Source organism: Protopterus annectens, chromosome 9.part0, assembly GCF_019279795.1.
Source record: "Protopterus annectens isolate FY-2018-M chromosome 9.part0, PAN1.0, whole genome shotgun sequence".
NCBI lineage: Eukaryota > Metazoa > Chordata > Ceratodontiformes > Protopteridae > Protopterus > Protopterus annectens.
Window position 1 is genome coordinate 279,868,009 of NC_056743.1, and position 20,199 is coordinate 279,888,207.

The 20,199-nt window shown below is 37.4% G+C and overlaps 1 protein-coding gene across 3 annotated transcripts in view; it reads left to right on the top strand.

The window, feature by feature from the left end:
* Window positions 1-20,199, top strand: part of PTPRJ (protein tyrosine phosphatase receptor type J) — a 656,092-nt gene that overhangs the window by 307,855 nt on the left and 328,038 nt on the right. For all 3 annotated transcript variants that reach the window (XM_044082858.1, XM_044082859.1, XM_044082860.1), the window contains one exon: window positions 16,741-16,998. In XM_044082858.1, the coding sequence (XP_043938793.1) occupies window positions 16,741-16,998 (258 nt within the window). The remainder of the gene's footprint in view (window positions 1-16,740; window positions 16,999-20,199) is intronic.

Here is a 20,199-nt window from a genome sequence, read left to right on the forward strand (position 1 = left end):
TCAGAGCAGATCTCAGTACTGGCATGTAGATTCTTGACATAACTATAGAATACCTTGTGGTTGTCTTTAGAATCTGCAGCAATTTTGTTTTCATAGCTAGCTTTAGAGGATTTGATGATGGATCTCAGTTTTTTGCTGAGGCTGACAAGGGAGTTTTTCCAGTCTTGGGACTTCTCCCTTTTCTGCAACAGTTTTTTCCTCCTGTTGTAGAGTTTGTTTATGGTGGAGGACCACCAGATTGGCTTCCTTTTTTTGGAGGAGAGCATCTTGGTTCTGTTTGGTATGGCCACGTTCCATGCACTTGTGTATGTGCTCATACAGTGCATTGGTGTATAATTCAGTCATGCACCTATTTTCCATTTGCATGGGTGTCGTGAAGTTAGCCACCTCTGTTTTTAGAAGTCCAAAATTGGCTTTGGAAAATTTTTTTCGGTGGATTCCTTTAAGGAGGGTAAGGGTGGGATGCAGATATCTGTGGTGATTAGCTTGTGGTCAGATCTGACCAGGGAGGAGTTGATTACTGGTGTAGAGCAACGGTCGTCCATGTCAGCAATGACCAGGTCAAGGATGTTTCTACCCCTGGTGGGGGTAAGAATGAGTTGCTCCAGGGCACTGGAATTAATGAAGTCCAGACAACATATAGCAAGTGTGTTGGTACATGAGTAATTTTCCCATTTAATGTGTATTGTATTTACTGTATTTGCTGTTTTAATCTTTGTGAACCTTTTCTCCCTGGGCCTCCATTGAAAATGGGATCCATGCCCAGTCAAACTTTCCCAGTAAACAAATGTAAAATAAAATAAATAAATAAAATTAAATTATTGTTGCCACTAGTATGTTGGTCATGTAGTGCTGTTTTCTGTGATGAGAGGGATTCAGAAAATTGTTTGGAAGAGTAAATCAAGCCTGAAAATAGGGGCATACCCCTACAAATATGGGCATCTTAAATCAAGCATGAAAACAGTAACATTCTTCCAAAACAGGGGCATTTGAGAGGTCTGTATCTGCCCTGAGGTGCAATACTGGTAGGTCATGTTCTTCTGTAATACTCAGAATTATTTCTTCTCTTGCTGGCTCAGTCCCTATGCTGTTCTTGGGAATTGGAATTTTTTTTTTTTATTATTTCTTTATTATCTTCAGGAGCATCGGGTATTCATTTATGTTTATTTTACCCTAAATCCGTGACATAGAGTGATGGAGTTCCAGTTCTGTCTCAAACAACCCAAGATTGATTATTGGCATTGTTATTGGAGTAGCCAAAGATGATGAAGTGTGAAGGAGTGGTATTTTGTTGACTCTAACATTCTAGGGGTTAGGGAGTGAGTTTTATTTTTCTGCACTCTGGCATTTTCACAGTAATTGAAGACAGATTGGAATTAGAGGTTAGGGCTGCAGCTGACTGACAGCATATGTCATGGCACATGTTATGTAAGGAGCTCCCCCCAGTTACATCTACAGAAAATCTAGCACATACCTTGCAGCATATACAGTGCTGATGAGGCTCTGTTTAATGTTTCCACATCCCATTCCCAACTAGTCTGCAGCTGAAGCAGTCAGAGGCCCAAGCAGCAATGCCAAGGCTATGACTTGAGCAGTGGGGGTGAAAAGCAGTAGGTGTCTTTTCTTGGTACCTTGTCTTGTGCTAATAGTATACACTTACTTTCTAAACATTGAAACTGTTTTTCCACTTGTCATTTTCCAGTACTTCAGCTAAAGGACAGCTCTTTTTGTCCATTTTCATAAGTATTCAATGTTCAAGTTTTTATTCTAGTAGAGTAACATCAGGAATACACTTTGTTATTCAGGAATGACATTGCTGGTATAGTATTGATGTCTGCTTATACAAAATGATAGAAATATAACAGTATATTATTTATACTGTGTTGCAGAGACTCTGAGGAGTTAACGTCTTTGCTTAAATCTTTCTACAAAGTTTCCAGAAGTTCATGTTTATTTGGGGGTCAGCAGCTGTACATTTGAAATGCTTAATGCTGTTTTATTGGCAAGTATCTTAACGTTTGCTGATTTGAGCTGTTGCAACAGATAATCTGTTCAAGTGAGATTTGCCTTGCAGACTTTGTTTTGGCACTGATAATAACTTTTGTGTCATTGATGAAGCCATAGAGGTCATTTTTGACCACTTGAAGTGTACACGCACTATGACTAAGAACACTAAGTTAATGAAAGACTGCATAGTACCAATTTACTGATAGCATATCTCTCAATTTCTTAGTGCAGGAAATCTGGACAAAGAAAAAAATAATGGAGGGGGAGTGGGAGAGAACAAATTTCCACAATTATGGACACATTTTAAATAATGTGCTTATACACTTAGATAGTTTATGATGCAATAATAGGTTTTGCATTGGCCTGCATTTTCTGAAGAAGTTGAAATCTGAACCTCAAAGTGTCTGTCATCATTTTGTGACTTCAGTCCCCAATGATTTGCCAGAGAAACACACATTTTATTAGGAACAGACCAAAAATATGAAGCAATGAAAAAAATCTGGACACTCTGTGAAAATCTCGACAGTTGAGAGGTATGACTGGTAGTCTCACCTAAGGGTACACTACAGGGATGCTAAGCAGTGAGCTGTTCCCATCTGTATCTCATATACCATGTGTGCCATGTTCATCTTCTAGAATGTAATCTCACTGGTATTAATATTTTGTAGCCATAAAGGAAGTTGCCTTGATGAACAGATAGCAGCTCTTCCCTACCATCAACACAAGAATGCAATAGGATATTAACCCTAAATGATCCCTCTACAACTGATTCATACATGTTGGATTTTCCTGGTTTAGCTTTGCATCAACAGCATGTGTCATGCATAGCTGAAAAGTAGTTCACAGGAATTGGACATCTATTGGAACTACAGTTGCCATTTCCACAGGCTTCATGTGATAGATACAAAAGTCCACTTGTAGTTTGATTGTGATGTCTTACTTTCTTGTATATCGATTCATGCAGTTGTCCCCTTAGAAATATTTTAAAACATTAATGGTTTGAAGGGAACAAGAATACAAAATGAGTAAGAATTATTGTCTATAATTATCATAACTTTTCATCCATATAGTTGTTGGTTAAACTTTTGTCCTCATATAAAGGTAAGAGCAAATTCTATGGCTCTCTCTGAAGTACCCTGGAGTTCATGCAAAAGAGGAGCACCTGTTCTATCAAAAGGAGCATCACCTGTCCTTCTAATAAGGAAAGGTATCAAAGTGGTTATGCATTTGACCTGATATAGCCAATTCTTACAACTCTTTAAATGCATGTTTACAGTGCTTCATCCATTTTCATACAGACTCAACCTGAAGCAGCATTTTGAATATCTGAAGTAGTGTGGAGATGTTCCACTGATGATTATGGCAGTACTTCACCTGCCCTAGATATATTGTAATTTGAGTCTTGTCTACTATGGCAGTAGATACCCAATGATCACAGCCACAAGTTCATGAGAAAAAGAATTGCATTCCATTTGTGTTTATCCCTCTCTCCTCAGAAAATATTATCAACTATAACACCCCTACTATCACTAGGGAGCAGGTCCTTAATGCTCTGTCTAAGGCCAATAACACTGCATCAGTGGGCCAAAAAAATATTCCATGATGCTTTCTAAATAGCATGGAGCATGACCTATCAGGCTGTGTGGAATTATTTTTTACTGTAACCTCCAAACAGACTTCATCCCTCACGAATTGAGAACAACCATCATCCCTCTGCAGAAAAGTAAGCCAGCTACAGATACATAAGTTTCACTAGTCTCATATACAAAGCCATGAAACACATTATCATGAAAATGATTAATAATAACATAGGAAACCTCCAGACATTGGACCAAACCCAGTTTGGTTTCATTAGGGTCAGATCATGCTTACTCAATCTGGTGGGCTTCTTTGAGAAGATCGCTAAAGCAATGGAACAGAGCAAAATGGTTCACCCTGTGTACCCTGACCTGGCCAAGTTATTTGACACAATGCCCCTGAGGCATTGTTGACAAATTCAAGAGAGTAGATATAAACCCATATGTCACCCAATGGATAGCTAGCTGGCTCACAGGCAGGACACAGGAAGTTAGAATTTGGGATTTCACTTCTACATAGAGGACAGTCCGTCAGGGATTGGTCCTGCAACTGCTCCTTTTTGGCATTTACATCTATGAAGTCAAGGCAAATGTCAATGACCTGTGGCTGACTAAATTTGCAGATGATTGCAAGTTAGGAGCAGTCATAGAATCCCCCACTGACACACATAATATCCAGGAACGGGTGACACAGACAAATAACTGGTGTCAGAGCCCTGGTCTAAAACTAAATGCCAAGAAATGCATGGTAACTATCATATTGACTATATATCCCTAAGAGATGACCCAGTAGTCAGGGACATAGTGATACACGTAGACAGTAATCTAGCCTTGGGCCATCACGTGTCTACAGTAGTGAGGAAATCATTCTATATTGTGCAACTTATAAACAACGATATAGCATCTAGGTTCAAAGAGATCATTTTTGCATTGTATCTGGCATTCTTCAGACCTGTCATTGAGTACAGTGTCCCCTTTGGTATGTACCTAACCAGGCACATCTAGCAGTTGGAGCATCTACAGAGCTTCCACACTAACAGAATACAGATTATAAGTAACATGTCCTATACAGACTGCCTCAAGGCCCTAACCCTGTGCTCTGTCTCCTGCAGACTGTTGAAGGGAGATCTAGTCCTGGCATACAACACATTTTCAGATCCCACCCTGATGGACCTCCTGCATATCCACAAAACAAACAGCACCAGAATTACCCATTCTAAAGACTTAAACCATGCCTGTGATATAACTAGGACCCGATGGAAGGACAGGTACATATCACAGAGTCTACCCCTTCTCTGAAATAGGCTCCACATCTATATGAAGCAAAGTTTCTCCCTAATGTTATTCAAGTGTAACTTGGACAGTTGGATAGAGAATAGGAAATTCATCACTGGTTTGGCACCTATGTCTCTAATGGACACAGGCAACCTGCAAATGGTTAATTTCCCATGCCCCTGCTTGTAAATGTTCACCTCCCCAACCTCTGCTTACACTTATCAAGGGTACCAGAACGTGTCAGAAATTTAGGACACATGGTTAGACTTAAAAAGGCAGTTGTTGTTGTTAGCGTAGTACACACCTGTGAACCTAAAACAAACCATAATAAGTTTTTTTTCATATATGTATTATTTCTTTATAACAACTGCCATATACTCTAACATTGCATATGTTGTACAGTCCTTGCCTTCCTTTAAACCTCACTTCTCCTGAACATCATACTACAGGCATGTTTCATACAACTGCTATTTATTTCTAAATAATTTGCTCCTTCCCTTTTCTAAACACTACACTTGTAGTTTTTTTCATCTGAATAACAATATTAAATACTTAATTTGCAGTTGGTTTAGATTCTGATTTCCTTTTCCTAATAATTTGCTTTTTTTGGCAGTCAATAGCATTAAACTTAATAAGGCCTCTACTGTTATACAAATAGTTCAAGACATTCATTCACAAAATCTGCATATGATGTATTAGACTCGATTTTAATCTTATGCAGTATAAGAAGTACAAACTAGATTTATATGTGTGTCAAATAACTCCACTATGCTTATAAAAGTTGTTTGTATCCTTTTCTGATTGTCACGCACTGTATTCCTACTGGGATATGCTTTCAAATTCCCATATTCTAGAAGAAGCTTTGATTGTGAGGTATACAGTGGTATCAATTTAAATTTCTTTATTTCTTTAGTAGCCACAAGTTAAAGAAATATGAAAAGGTGAGCTTCATAGAAGAAAGATAGTATGTTACTTTTATTGACGTTTTAGGACATCCAAACTTGTTTTGTCACATATATTCTGCTATATTTTGAGTTTGTGACATGTACACAATAGGAAAAACAAACATTTTGAGTTTTATGGGGGCTTTTAACCCTTTCTTCTTCTCACAGTTTGCATCCTCAGAATTAATGTATTCAGAGATCAGTGTGAGGGTACAGTGAAGTTTGCTCCTGCAAAAAGCGCCATTTTGGAGTGTTTTACATTATTTTACAGTGACTGTTTAGTGCTGTGTTTAAACGTAGGGCCAGTTGTTTCAGTTTTGAGTTTTCTTCTTTTAGCTAGGCAAGGTGTGATTAATTGTAGAAAACCTATCAACAGTTTACAGTTTGCTGTAGACACAATAATACATACATTTATTTCATTTATGCGTTGTGTCTTATTGCATTATCTTACTCAGCACTAAATACTGTACGGACAGGAATACATTTTTTAACCATTTTAAAACAGCCATAATAATTACAAAATATACCTTTTCCCTTTTGTTCTGGACTTAATAACATAGAATATTTTTTGATATTTTTCTGAGCTTGGAGTAGTGACCTGATTACTACCATTTTGCTTGCTTTTCACCAGACATTTTGCTAGGGTACCAGGTACAACAGTCCACAATGTAAGCTGACATTGATAATCCATCTCTTTTTGATCTTCAGCTCACCCCCTCTCTGAATGTAATAGTGTTTGGTAATGTTCATATGGAACTTGATTATGCTAATAGTCTGGTCTGATTTGCCTCCAGAGGAAGGTGAGACACTCACAGGCCATCTTTCAATGCAAATGGTTTTACTTACCAATGCTACCTTTTTTCTATTCTAGTCTAAGGTTTCAGTGTTCGTATTTTGGGGGCTGCTGCCATTGTAAGGATGACAAACCTAATCACTCAGTATCTTTTTACACATTCAGGGGAATCACAGCCACTTGGTGCTTATATTCACTATTTGAACATTCTTTAATCATTTATATGTGCTGTTCAGGTCCTGTGTGCTATGGTTAACATTGTACAGTTATGTACTAAACACTGACAAAAAGCTGCAAACTTGATACGCATCAGTTACCAAGTGTATGGTCACCACTTTCTGGTCTATGATGAAACATTTCAGTGTTCTGTCTTTTGGTCTCATCATATTCAGCTAGGGAAAACAAGTTTCCTTGTAAGATCAGCACTATTGGTGTAGTAAGCCGTATGAATGTTAGAAGAATGTAAGTGGTGCACAAACACTGTTCAGTAATTTTACATGAATTTGCTAATTTTGCAATTTGTATTGCGTATTATGGTGTAAGAAAATAATCTCCCTTAGATGACTATTGACTTGAGCAGTAAATGATCTCTATTGAATGGGTTAAATCTCAGTATCCCATGACTGGGAATGCCTCCTATTAAATTCAAACAGCAAACTAAGAAATCATTGCAACCTACTTGTCAGATCCAGTCAATGGATTTACTTCTGGCTATGAGATGACAAGACTATATCATCCATAAACTTCTAAAATGAAGTATTTTATTTCTTGTATCCAACACTGAAAAAACACCATTCCCTTTTTCCTACCTCTGAGGATGAAGTTATGGCACAGCTGACGTCTATTCCAAAACATAATGTGTGTCACATGTCCTCAATTCATCAAAGTAGTGCTAATCAGCCACCTAACTCTGCATAAATCCAGCTCTGTCTAAACAAGACAAATGTCGGGCAAATCAGCAAACCCCATTGATATGGTAAAACTCAATGGTTGCTGTGGTACAGATGGAGTACAAGCTTGGCTGGTAATTTATTTATTTTATTTTATATTTGTTAACCAGGAAATTCCAACTGGACCAGGTCCATTTACAGCGGAGGCCCAGGGAGAAATGCTCCAAAACATTGTTACAAAAAAAAAACAAAACAAAAAAAAAACAAGAGAAGCAAATTTATACAGTGTTATACAAAGGTAATTTAAATAATACAAGATGGAGTTAGACATTTTGCCAGACAGTGAAAAAATATAAAATAAATTGGAAAAAAAAACATTTTCCAGGAGAAACGGTAAGGAATTCCATTTAATGTGCAGGTGCATAATGATTGTGACAAAAAGAGGAGCAATCACTCGCTATGAGAAGTAGCAACTAATAACCAGAGTTATTGGTGGGATTTAAAACTGTAGGGTGTTAAAGTGAGTAGCCTGAAAGTTGGAAAAAGAAGGGAGGAGATGCTGGTCTTTTGCTTCTACACATTTCCTCTGACTGCCATCATAAACAGAAGCATCTCAGATGGAGCAATTGAGTCCATAACATGTGTAAAGAGGCTTATGTCTTTCTACTTTTGAGAACTGGTACCCTTTTGAGAGATAAATTTTGGCTTTTGCCCATGTTAAACTGCTTATCAAAAATTCTTCAAAGGGCATTTAAGTCCAACTCATTGACTGTCACTACTATAAGTATATTATCGTCTTTCTCAACATGGATTCAAGAGAGGTTATCTTGAATATAGCACATTATTCTCACTACATGAGCTCACTGGGAATGATGCAAGTACAGGTCACAACAAGGTAATTATATTCCACACTCTATCTGGAATTTTAGATGCTATACATCATAGAAGACTCTTGAATTAATTTAACAGCATTTGACATGAATGCATATATACATTAAAATAGTTTAAGAACTTCTTGCTTTGGAGAAAGAAAGTATGAAGTAAAATGATTACACCTCTGAGCATTTCTTACTCCTATTTTTGTAAAGTTCACGTCTTGTTTTCGATTTACATATCTCAGATATCCTAATACATTCCTGAACCAGTGTACCAACTCTGTTAACAAATGGTCAATACATAAATAAATAAAATCAGTGAAGATCTGTACTTTCTCCTGTATGTAATAAATCACCATTATCTGCCTAGCAGTCACTGCATACAGTACAGAACAAAAACTTCAAAGCAAGCTTCCAATGGAGAAATACTATTATGGGTCTCATTAGCTCTAAATTAGCCAAGTTATTTATTTATTTAATTATTTATTTACATTTCTTAACCGGGTAGTGTCCAACTGGGCCAGTAGCCCGTTTTCAGCGGAGACCCAGGGTGGAAAGCTCCAGTAACAGAAAACAATTAGTAACAACTAAGATATAAAGTAACAACTAAGATATTTAGTAGACATGATAAACATATGTTAAAAAGTAACTAACAAAATTATTTAGATAGTAAACATTGAGCATAGCATAATACAGAGATATTGATAATTGAGTACTTAAAAAATCTGTTAGAGATCAAACCAATCAGTTCAAAACATTGGAGATAAACAGTAGCTGTTTAAACATGCTGAAGACAGTTGCGAAGTACCAAGAGAGAGGAGTTATCCATGAGAATTACAGGGGCAGAGTCAGGTGCTGTTGAGATATTTGTTTAATTTTATTTTAAAGAAGTATAGCTGGGAATGTTTGGATGTGCTGAGGAAGAGCATTCCAGGTCTTCGCTATGTTATTTGCATAGAGGAAGTCACCATGATAGTTGTGAGACTGGGTTACTTTTAACAATAGCCTGTCGGAAGACCTAAGGGACCTGCTGTTGACATGTGGTTGGACTAGGCTTGAAAATGCAGGGCAGTTACTGGGGTTGTGAATGATTTTGTGGTTGAAGGTAAGTTGTTTTTTAATGTTAACAGGTTGGGAAGTTACAACCAGTTCAGTTGTTGAAGAATGGAGCAATTATTAGCTTTATGGGGATGTTTAGCAACAATCTTCGCTATTTTGTTATAGCAGGACTCTAGGTTATTAATGTCAGCCTTACGTAGGTTGATGAAAATGTGTGAGCAGTAGAGGAGTGTAGATAGCAAGTGATATTTAGCCGTGGTTATTCTGGCTTCATGTGTTATGTAAGGTTTGGCCCTGTAGAGGGCTTCAAGTTTGGCATAGACTTTTTTGATTGTTAGAGACATAGAGTGGATATAAAAAGTGTACACACCCCTGTTAAAATGCCATGTTTTTGTGATACAAAAAAATGAGACCACAATAAATCATTTCAAAACTTTTCCCACCTTTTAAAGTGACCTATAACCTGTGCAATTCATTTGAAAAACAAGCAAATCTGATAGGGGAAAATATAAAAAAAAAAAACGTACAGTAAGCTGGTTGCATAAGTGTGCACATCCTTAAACTAATACTTTGTTGAAGCACCTTTTGATTTAATTACAGCATTCTTGGGTAGGAGTCTATCAGCATGGCACATCTTGACTTGACAATATTTGCCCATTCTTCCTTGCAAAGCACTCCAAATCTGTCAGATTGCAAGGTTATCTCTTGTGCACAGCCCTCTTCAGATCACCCCACAGATTTTCTATTGGATTTAGGTCTGGGCTCTGGCTAGACCATTCCAAAATTTTAATTTTCTTCTGGTGAAGCCATTTTTTGTTGAATTGGAAGTATGCTTGCGGTAATTGTCTTGTTGAAAGGTGAAATTCCTCTTTATCTTCAGCTTTCTAGCAGACACATGAAGGTTTTGGGCCAAAAGTGACTGGTATTTGGAACTGTTCATAATTCCCTCTATCTTGACCAAATCCCCAGTTCCAGCTGAAGAAAAGTAACCCCAAAGCATGATACTGCCACCAACATGCTTCACCGTGGGAGTGGTGTTCTTCTGATGATGTGAAGTGTTGTTTTTACGCCAAACATACCTTTTGGAATTGTGGCCAAAAAGTTCAACCTTGGCCTCATCAGACCATAACACATTTTCCCACATGCTTTTGGGAGAGTTGATGTATTGTTTTGCAAATTTTAGCCAGGCCTGGATATTTTTCTGTGTATTTTAGCCAGGCCTGGATGTTTTTCTGTGTAAAAAAAGGCTTCCATCTTGCAACCCTACCCCTTAGGCCAGACATATGGAGAATACAGGAGATTGTTGTCACATGTAGTACGCAACCAGTACTTGCCAGAAATTCCTGCAACTCCTTCAGTGTTGCTGTATGTCTCTTGGCAGCCTCCCTGGCCAGTTTTCGTGTAGTCTTTTCGTCAGTTTTGGAGAGACATCCAGTTCTTTGCAGCGTCACTGTTGTCCCATTTTTTTCGCCACTTTTTGATGACTGTCTTCACTGTTTTCCATGGTATGTATATCCAATGCTGTGGAAATTTTTGTAAGCGCTTTTCCTGACTGATAGCTTTTAACAATGAGATCTCTTTGATGCTTTGTAAGCTCTCTGCGAACCATGGCTTTTGTTGTAGCAGGCAACTGAGCAAATGTCGAGAAAATCCTACTAGGACAGCTGAACTTTATTTGGGGTTAATCAGAGTCGCTTTAATTGATGTCAGGTGTGTACTCAATAAGACTGAATGCTGTAATTAAAGCAAAAGGTGCTTCAACAAAATATTAGTTTAAGGATGTGCATACTTATGCAACAAGCTTATTGTACATTTTTTATATTTTTCCCCTAACAGATTAGTTTGTTTTTCAATTGAATTGTACAGGTTATAGGTCACATTAAAGGTGGGAAAAGTTTTGAAATTATTTATTGTCATCACATTTTTGTATATCACAAAAACCTGGGATTTTAACAGGGGTGTGTACACTTTTTACATCCACTGTATGTATATCAAATTTTAGCCTGTGATCTTACTGTAACCCCTAGAAGTTTGGTCTGATTTGTAGTCTCAGTTTTGGTTCCATTGGAGGAGTGAATAAAGAGAGGTAGTGTGCAGGGCTTGGAAGTTTTGTTTGTGAAAATCATTAACTTAGTCTTATTTGGGTTTAGGATGAGATGGTGGTTGGATAGGTAAGTTTCAATTTCCTGGAATGATTTTTGTATTTTGTCTTGAAGTTCTTAGGGTGAAGGGGCAGAACAGATAAGAGATGAATTGTCTGCATATTGTATGATTATGGCAAGTTGGGTTACAAAATTTAAGTTGTTGGTAAATATGACAGAAAAGGGGGCCACGTATGGATCCTTGGGCTTCTCCAGTGTATACTGGTAGTAGTGGGAGATATTGTTCTCTCATTTTGTACCCTGTTGATGGTTTGATAAGTAGCTGTGAAGCCATATTAGGGATGACAAATTGAGATTGTAAGTAGCAAGTTTGTTGAGTAGTAGTTGGTGGGAAACAGTGTCAAAAGCTTTTGATATATCCAGGAAAATTGATGACAATAGTCCATTGTTCTTAAGGTGATGAATAATGTTGGTAAAGAATATTAATGTTGTGTTTGTACTATGCTTAGGTCTGAAGCCATGCTGAGTGTTGGATAGTAGGCTATTAGTGATGAGGTGATTAAGGAGTTGTTTGTGAATGCATTTCTCTAAGAGTTTGGTTATGGGTGAGAATGTGGCACTGGGGGCAGTAGTTTGAGATATCTCTAGAGGGGCTATCCTTGTGAAGGGGAATGACCTTGAAAGATTTTTCAGAGGTGAGGCACATACAGTTTGGAGACAGAATGATTGATTTGGATAGAGATAGGATAGGTGATGGATGGAGCGGCTACTTTTAGGAATTTGTTGGGTAATTGGTTGGAGGCAAGGCAGCAGGGTTTTAGTTTGCTTAGGAGCTTTTTTATGTAAGAAGTTTGAATGGGTTTAGGGAGAAAGAGTTTGTGGTCATATTGGTAGGGGAGGGGACTGTGAGTGGTAGATTTTGGTGGCTGTCTAGGAGAGAGGTGATAGAGTTAATGAAGTTAGAGTTGAACTGTGAGACTGAGGATTCAGAAGTGTTGGATGTGAAAGGAGTGGGGTTGGAAGTTTTTCCAAGGTTGAGGAGGTGGACATTATTTTGCCAGAACTTTTGTGGTTTGTGAAGGTACTTCTTTTGACAGGTTTGGAAGTTGGTCTTTTTATCATTGATGATTTTTTTTTGTAGTTTTATTTCTTATATGCTGATGTGAGGTGAGATTGTTTTTGTTTTTGGTGGAGTGGTATAGAGCCCTGGCTCTATCCCTTTGTTGAATTAGAAATTTAGTGTCATTAGAAAGCTGTGGTACTTTGTTGGATTTGACATGTATTTTTCTGGTGGGGCCAGATTATTTAGAATGTCAGGAAATTTGTTGTTAAAGTATTCTACTGCATAGTCCAGTTGTAGGTTTTTTAATGGAGACCAATCACAACATTGTAGTAATAGATTAAATATTTCAAGGTAGAAGTTTTTCTTACTGTGGGTATATTTGAAGGGAATATAATATTGGGTTTGGGGTATGGTCACTAACAGGTAGGCAGCTGGCTTGGTATCCCAGGTTTAGCTTGTTGGTTACTATCCAATCAAGTAATGACTCTCTTTTGGAATGTTTGTCAGTGAGAGTGGAACAGGTTATAGTTTGGGTGAAATTGTATAGATTTATAAAATTGGTAGGGTGGTTAGAGGAGAAGGAGAGCCAGTCAAGATTAAAGTCACCTAAGATGATAGTTTCTTGGCTGAAAGAGAAGGCAGATCAGGAGCAGTGGAATTCTATGCTGGGAAGATTGTTGCCAGGGGCAGGTAGGCAGCTATGATAATAATGGTTTTGTGAGGATTAATTTGCAGCCATGTGATTAGAATTTCTGCAGGGGATGTCTGGGGAAGTACAGTTTAGTTTTTCCACTTTTAGAGAGTCTTTAAATATAACAGCTACACCTCCACCTCTTTTGCTGATCCTGTCATGTCTAGTAATACTATAACTGTTGAAAGTAATTTCAGAGTCCTTGATGTGGGGTTTTAACAAGGTTTCAGTTATAACAGCTATGTCTGGATAGTAGGTTGCCAGGGTAGCATGGAATTCAGTAGTTTTATTTACAAAGCGTCTGAGACTGAAGTTGATTATTAATAAATCAAATTTGGAAGTAACTGGTAGTGAGGTGTGTACCATTGATTCAGTGAGCTTTTAGTTTGGAGTATTAGAAAAGGAAGTGGAGAGGTGGTGTTGAGTTGTAGGAAGTTACACTTGGGGCCTGGGTTGGGATGGATATCAGCCTATACATTAATGGTTCTGTATTATGTGATCAAAGAGACTTTTCTTCAAACATGTAATATTAGAACCCAAAACATCGAAAACACTAAACCGCGAATGACTACATCCACAAATGTTTTCCTAGAGAAAAAATTCAGTTGGCTGTTCTCACGTTTTGCGCTTTTCCCCAATGTTGAGCAATCTTGAAGTTGGTATATTTAGTTAAGTGGGTGTGGGGAGCACAGCCCCCCACCTTGGGGGGTGTGGGTGGTGAAGCCCCCCACTTGATTAGGATTGTGAAGTTTGGTTTGTTTGCGGCTCTGTGAATTTTTTCCCTAGGAAAAAATTTGCGGATGTGGCCATTCATGGTTTAGTGTTTTTGATGTTTTGGGTATAAATATTACACGTTTGAAGAAAAGTTTCTTCGATCGAGTAATATAGAACCACTTTAATATGTGTTACAGAGCGCAGCAGTAGGTTTTTAAGTTTGGTAGTTACACAATGGTACCTGAATGTGGGCAGGTGAGCATTTGAGGAGTGTATATGTTTGAAAGGGTAGAGAAGAGAGTTGCAGTTGTAGTATAGTTGTGGGCTGATTTAACTATAAGGTTTAAGTGGAGGCTGAGGAGTTGTATGTGTTTGTGTATGGAAGTGATGGAATTTAATGTTGTAATTGTGTAGGTCAGTGGCGTTATAAGCTAGGTAGAGAAAGCATGACAGAATGGTGTAGTAGTGTATTGAGTAGTAGTGTAGCATATTGGGAAGATGTGAATGAGAAATAAATGAAGTGGAGTGGGAAGGGGAGCGGTGACAGTTATAGTGCCTGAGGACTGTGGCAAATTGGGAGACGTGAAAGTAGGACTACTTAGGTGGGAGGTTGAGAGATGTGAAATGACTGATGAATTAGGAAAGGGATGTGGTGTCCTTAGCTATAAATGTAAAGAAATAGGGGTGGGTGGGAATGGGGGTAGGTTAGTGGAGTGGAGTGAGCCTGAGCTTAGTGAGGGCGAACAGAATGTGTTGGACCAGATAGCATCAGTGCTTAAATAAGACAAAATAGTAATGTAAGAAATATTTTTGGGGGGATGTAATCTTTGTAGGTTTAACTGAGTAGAATCAAAATCTAGCATCACCTTGATAAGCACAGAAAGCTTAAGGGTATTAAACTTAGATGGTTAAAGTGAAAAACAATAAAAACGAGTAAGGTACTTTCAGTACTCTGAAGCAAATTACTAGCACTGAAATGCCTTATCTAGTGGTGCCAGGTACTATACTGAGCTGAAAAATACAATCAGCAATTGAAAGGGTAAGGAGGCACACTAGTTCCTTGCTACCATGCCGCACAGGCTGACCAAACACATTGCGGATGTTTAACTAGACAAAAACTGTGGGATTCAGCAGAAAACTATGTCTGACAACTGCAAGGTCTTAGCCTTTTTATTGTATAGGGCAGTCTGGATAGCAGTCTTGACTGATGAACTTGCCATTGCAAAAAAATGCAGAATTCTTACAAACACAATGTATGTGAATTGTTGGGTAGAAAGTTAAATCAGTACAGGCAGGGTAAAAGGTCTTAGCCTGTTTATTTTATTGAACAGTCTGGATTGCAGTCTTGACTGATGAACTAGACGTCGCAAGTTCAGTAAAATGCAGAACTCTTACAAACAATGTATGGGAATGGAATTGCTGGGTAGAAAGTTAAATCAGTACAGGCAGGGTAAGGCATGTTTGGGAGCCTGTGATGAGAATAGCAGCAAGGAAAATATATTGAAAATTTAGAAAATATTATTTACAGAAATCTTTGGATAAATTGTAAAAATTGTAGAAGATTAACATTTCCACTGTATATGATTTTGCAAGTAACAAATCTAGACTGGCCAGTAGCTGGCAGTTGTTGTTCAACAGACCATCTCTCTGTCTCTCTCTCACTTTCTGGGTGAGGTGCCAAATGTAGAACATAAGCTATGGGCAGTTTATAGTAATCAAATCTATTGTGTCCTCCTTTACAGAAACATGCTCTCTTTTGCACTAATATTTCATTTTTGCACTGATACTCTCAAGATTTTTTTTCTGTCCAGTCCTTTTTATCAGCCAATCCAAACATGTGTCTTCAAACTAGAATAAGCATTAATAAAGTCACATCAGTTGCCTCTCTCTCTGTAGTTATATGGATCATCACCATATAACCCTTTGTGATACAAAATTGTTTAATACTACAAATCATTTAGCCTACATTCAAGTAATGTTTTCATTTCATACTGACTCTAATTCTTCTGGAAGGCATACATTCAACAAGAAATTGTAATATACTCACTCAACATTAGCTACATTAGACAGCCCAGAACTCTTGGTTGATCTCCATAACAAAGGCTTGGAAGATGGTGAACTCCAATACAAGATATGTACCTAAAAAAAAAAACATTAAAAACCAACATTCACAGCAAGCTATTGAACCAGGAGAGTTGTTTAGACAGTGCACAAACCACGTAATTGGTTCATACTCCCACATTGTTACAAGCTGTGTTTAAAAAAGAAAAAAGTTTGTGACATCCTTCATTTACACTACAGTCAATCCTACATAGAGAGACCTTTAGTTAGTTTAAGCTTACTATATAGAATATATAACAGTACAGACACTAATTACAATTACTATGTGTCTTCAGTGTACATTTTCAGTTTATGACTTTTTAAAAACATACAACTAGTTCAATGGGGAGGGAGCAAAAGAAAATGCATCTACCTCCTTCCTCCAATATTTTGCATTATATGAGTTTGAGTTGTGTTAAATGTTTTGAATATTTGGTAAAGCTAAACCATTAAAATGAATTGGTTCTATTTACAATACATGTTATTGGGTTATTTCTGTATTGTGATATATTTTATTTTCTAAGTTGCTAAACAGAAATGATTTTCAGTGCAGTATTCCTATTTAAGGGAAAGATGAATAGCATTCTTGTCATATTGGTTGACTAATTGTAACAGTTATTATTTATCATTTTTCTTTTTCTTTCACATAGAACCTGGGAAAGTAAAAGACCTTGCTGTTGCAAATAAAACAACAACTTCTCTCTACGTCACATGGACTGCTCCAGACGGAAAATATAGTAAATTCAAAGTAAGTCTTGATGGGGCTACAAACTCATCTGAAGAAGTACAAACTCAGTTTGTCAACATGACAGGACTGTTACCAGGAGAGGTGTATAGAATTAATGTGACGGTATATTCATTGGATGCGACCGTTACAGGAGAAGTATCAGAATATTATAACACAACTAGTAAGTGATGATACTTGTTTGATTTATCAGTTTCATGTTGCCATTGCTCTGTTCATATACCTCTGCTTCACTGAAAGAGATCTTAATATTTTCTTATTTTTGCTGCATGTTTTCCATGCCACGTACATACAGAATCAATAATTTTTATTTTGTTTCACAAGGCACTGACAATTTTATTACAGAAGGCTTAAGGTAAATTTGTATTGTACAGTACTGTGTGGCTTGTGTGTGTGTGTGTGTGTGTGTGTGTGTGTGTGTGTGTGTGTGTGTTCTAAAAGGCAACACTTCTTAACAATTCCATTACTTCCCATGTAGTCTTTCAGATGTTCTAAGGCTTTTCTGGCAGTCATATTTTGATAGGTGGAAAAAGTAAGCCCATGTTTTCCAAGCAACCAGTCATATATTTCCATTAAAAATGTTATGCAATGGCCATTGCTTGAATAACTCTGAGATGAGTACATTTAATGAAGTTATACCTCAGTGCAAGCATTCAAGTACTTTTAGAAAAACTGACTCTAAACAGTGCAGGTTTGATCATATCACATGAAACTGCATAAGCTGATTTTTTTTTTTAATTAAATGTCTAGTTTATAACAAGAGTCTCTTGAATGTGTTTGTGCTTCTTCTGCTCATATTTTGTACTCACTCAACCACATTCTTAGCTTTTTATTTTATTTTGCAAGTGAATATGTATGAGACATTAACAGAAAATTTGTATTTTAAAAAGGCTTCATTTTAGAACAGCATAGTCATACTCTAGTTCATTTCCAGGCTGGTAAAATTTATTTGTGAAGTTTTTATACATTTTCTAAGCCTGCCTATGATTTTTGGGGTCTTCACTTTCCTGACATGTCTCAAAGCATACTAACAGATATATTGGCAGTGTATAAATTGCCCCTAGGTGTGCATGTTGTGGCACTATGAGAATGTACATAAACTGTGATAAACGGGCATACTATCTTGTTCTGGTTTCTGCCTTTCATCAATTGCATTCTAGGATAGGCTAATGTAATTAACAAACAACGGCATCATCATTTCTGATTTCCTAGACTTTATCAGTGTAGAAAAATTCAAAGCTGTATCTACCCATATACCCAGGTCCTTAATGAATCTACAATTTCAATCACTGTGTGCTATATTAAATATTCCCCTTTCGGTTTATGTCTCATAAATCTCATATGCTTAGTTTTTGATGTATTTATCAGCATATTATAATCCTGTGCCCAAATGCTCACTTTAGTCAAGTTCTGTTGCAGACATGCCTTATCTGTAAACACATGTAATCAGTTTACCTAGTTTCAAGTAATTTGCATACAGACTGTAGAACACCTCAGGTGAAAAAAAAATAGGTCTGAAAGATACAATCTAAACATGTATGGGCCTAGGACAGAGCTCGCTGGGAAACCTTGACTGCATTCAACAATTTCACCTATCCAGTTGCTCTATGATACTTTGCAAGTCATGTAGCAATCCATCTTATCAAGGGTACATCGATAACTAGTTATTCTAATTTATTGATCAGTGTTTTGTGTATGACCTTGTGAAATGCTGAAGTTAAATCTGTATAGATTATATCACAGCACAATTTTTCATTTGTGGCTGTTATTGTGTTGTTATAGAACATCATGTAATAGGTGGTAATAGATTTTGTTTCAACATATGCATGCTGATACATGGTTTCAAGTCCCAACTTTTTGACTTCTGACAATAACTTAACCAATATTGCCTTCTCCATTATTTTTCCACAAAATGAAAGTAGACTTACAGTATGTATAACTTTAGGTTTGTCTTACTCCCCTTCCCTTAAAGACAGAATTAATAAGCTCATGTCTCCAACCTTGAGGAATGTCTCCGTATTTATATGACCTAGTAAATAATAGATATAGTGGCACTGTAAGTTCTTGCTGAAGTGTTCTCAGGCCATTATTACCAATTCCGTCTCCTCCCTGTGCTTTGTTTGGATTCAATTTGCATAGTTCTTTTTCAATATAATCTAATTTGATTTCAGTATTTGAGGTTACCTGGATGTCACAAGGACAACTTATCATCCCCTTTGTGGAGCTATGCTGTTTTGAATGAGATTTTGTAAATATATTTAGAATCTGTCATGTCCGAGAATAAATTGTAGAATCTACATAGTTTATCAATTTGTATGTCTTTAGTCTTTCCACATCTTATAGGTTCATAGGTAAGTACTAGGCTATCGGCCCTTTGGCCTATATAAGCCTAGCCAAAAGAGGTTTCCTGGCTTCCACCACCCAAGAAAATTATTTTCCTGTGCCTCTATTGAGCAGATCCACAGAAGTGATCCCCTGGGTGAATTTCCTGTTTCCCATCCAATTGTCAAGATTTCTCTTAAAGAGGGCTAATGAGAAGCTTTGCTTGACATGAATGGGTAGTCTGTTCCAGAACATGGAAAGTCTCTATGGGACAGGAATCTATCCCTCCAGCATGTTCTGTTTATTGTGGTGACAAGGTTTAGGTCCTTGGAGCATGTGGCCCAGAGAGATTAGGATTTCTTTAAGTGTAGCATGTCCATCAGATCTGGGTTAGACATGGCTTTGTATGTTAGGCAGAGGTCGCCTCTGAGTAGGCGATATGCGACAGAGTAGAGCTGGAGTTTTTTGAGACGGTCTGCGTATGGCATCTGTTTGAGGATGGTAATCCTTTTAGTGAGGTATTTCTGTAGCCTTTCTAGTTGCTGTATATATCTTGCAAGGTACATGCCAAACAGGGCGTTGTACTCTATAATGGGTCTGATAAGGGATGAGTAGAGAGGAACAATGACCTCTCTTTTTCTGGAGGAGAACCCCTTTGTGATGAGGTGTGCCATGTAGAAAGATTTTCTGACTACTGTGGTGACATGAATATCAAAGGAGAGACTACTGTCCACCTGTGTCCCAAGATCTCTTATCACACTTTTGGTGTTTAGTAGGCTACCGCCTATGTGGTAGTTCATGGGAACAGTGTTTTTTTTATGTATATATAAAATGGTTTCCTAATATACTCAATATCTTTATATAAATTTTCTTGATCTTATCTCTCACTCTGCTTAAGTTGTTTGTCTAGCTTGTTTATTTCAGTTTTCAAAGTTGTGGTTTGATCTCTTTTCCATTTTTGTATTTTTTTTTATGTCCTTCAAGAATGCAACTGCAGTCCTTACATATGGGTTGTCCTGTCTCAGGCAACCCTCGGTCAGCC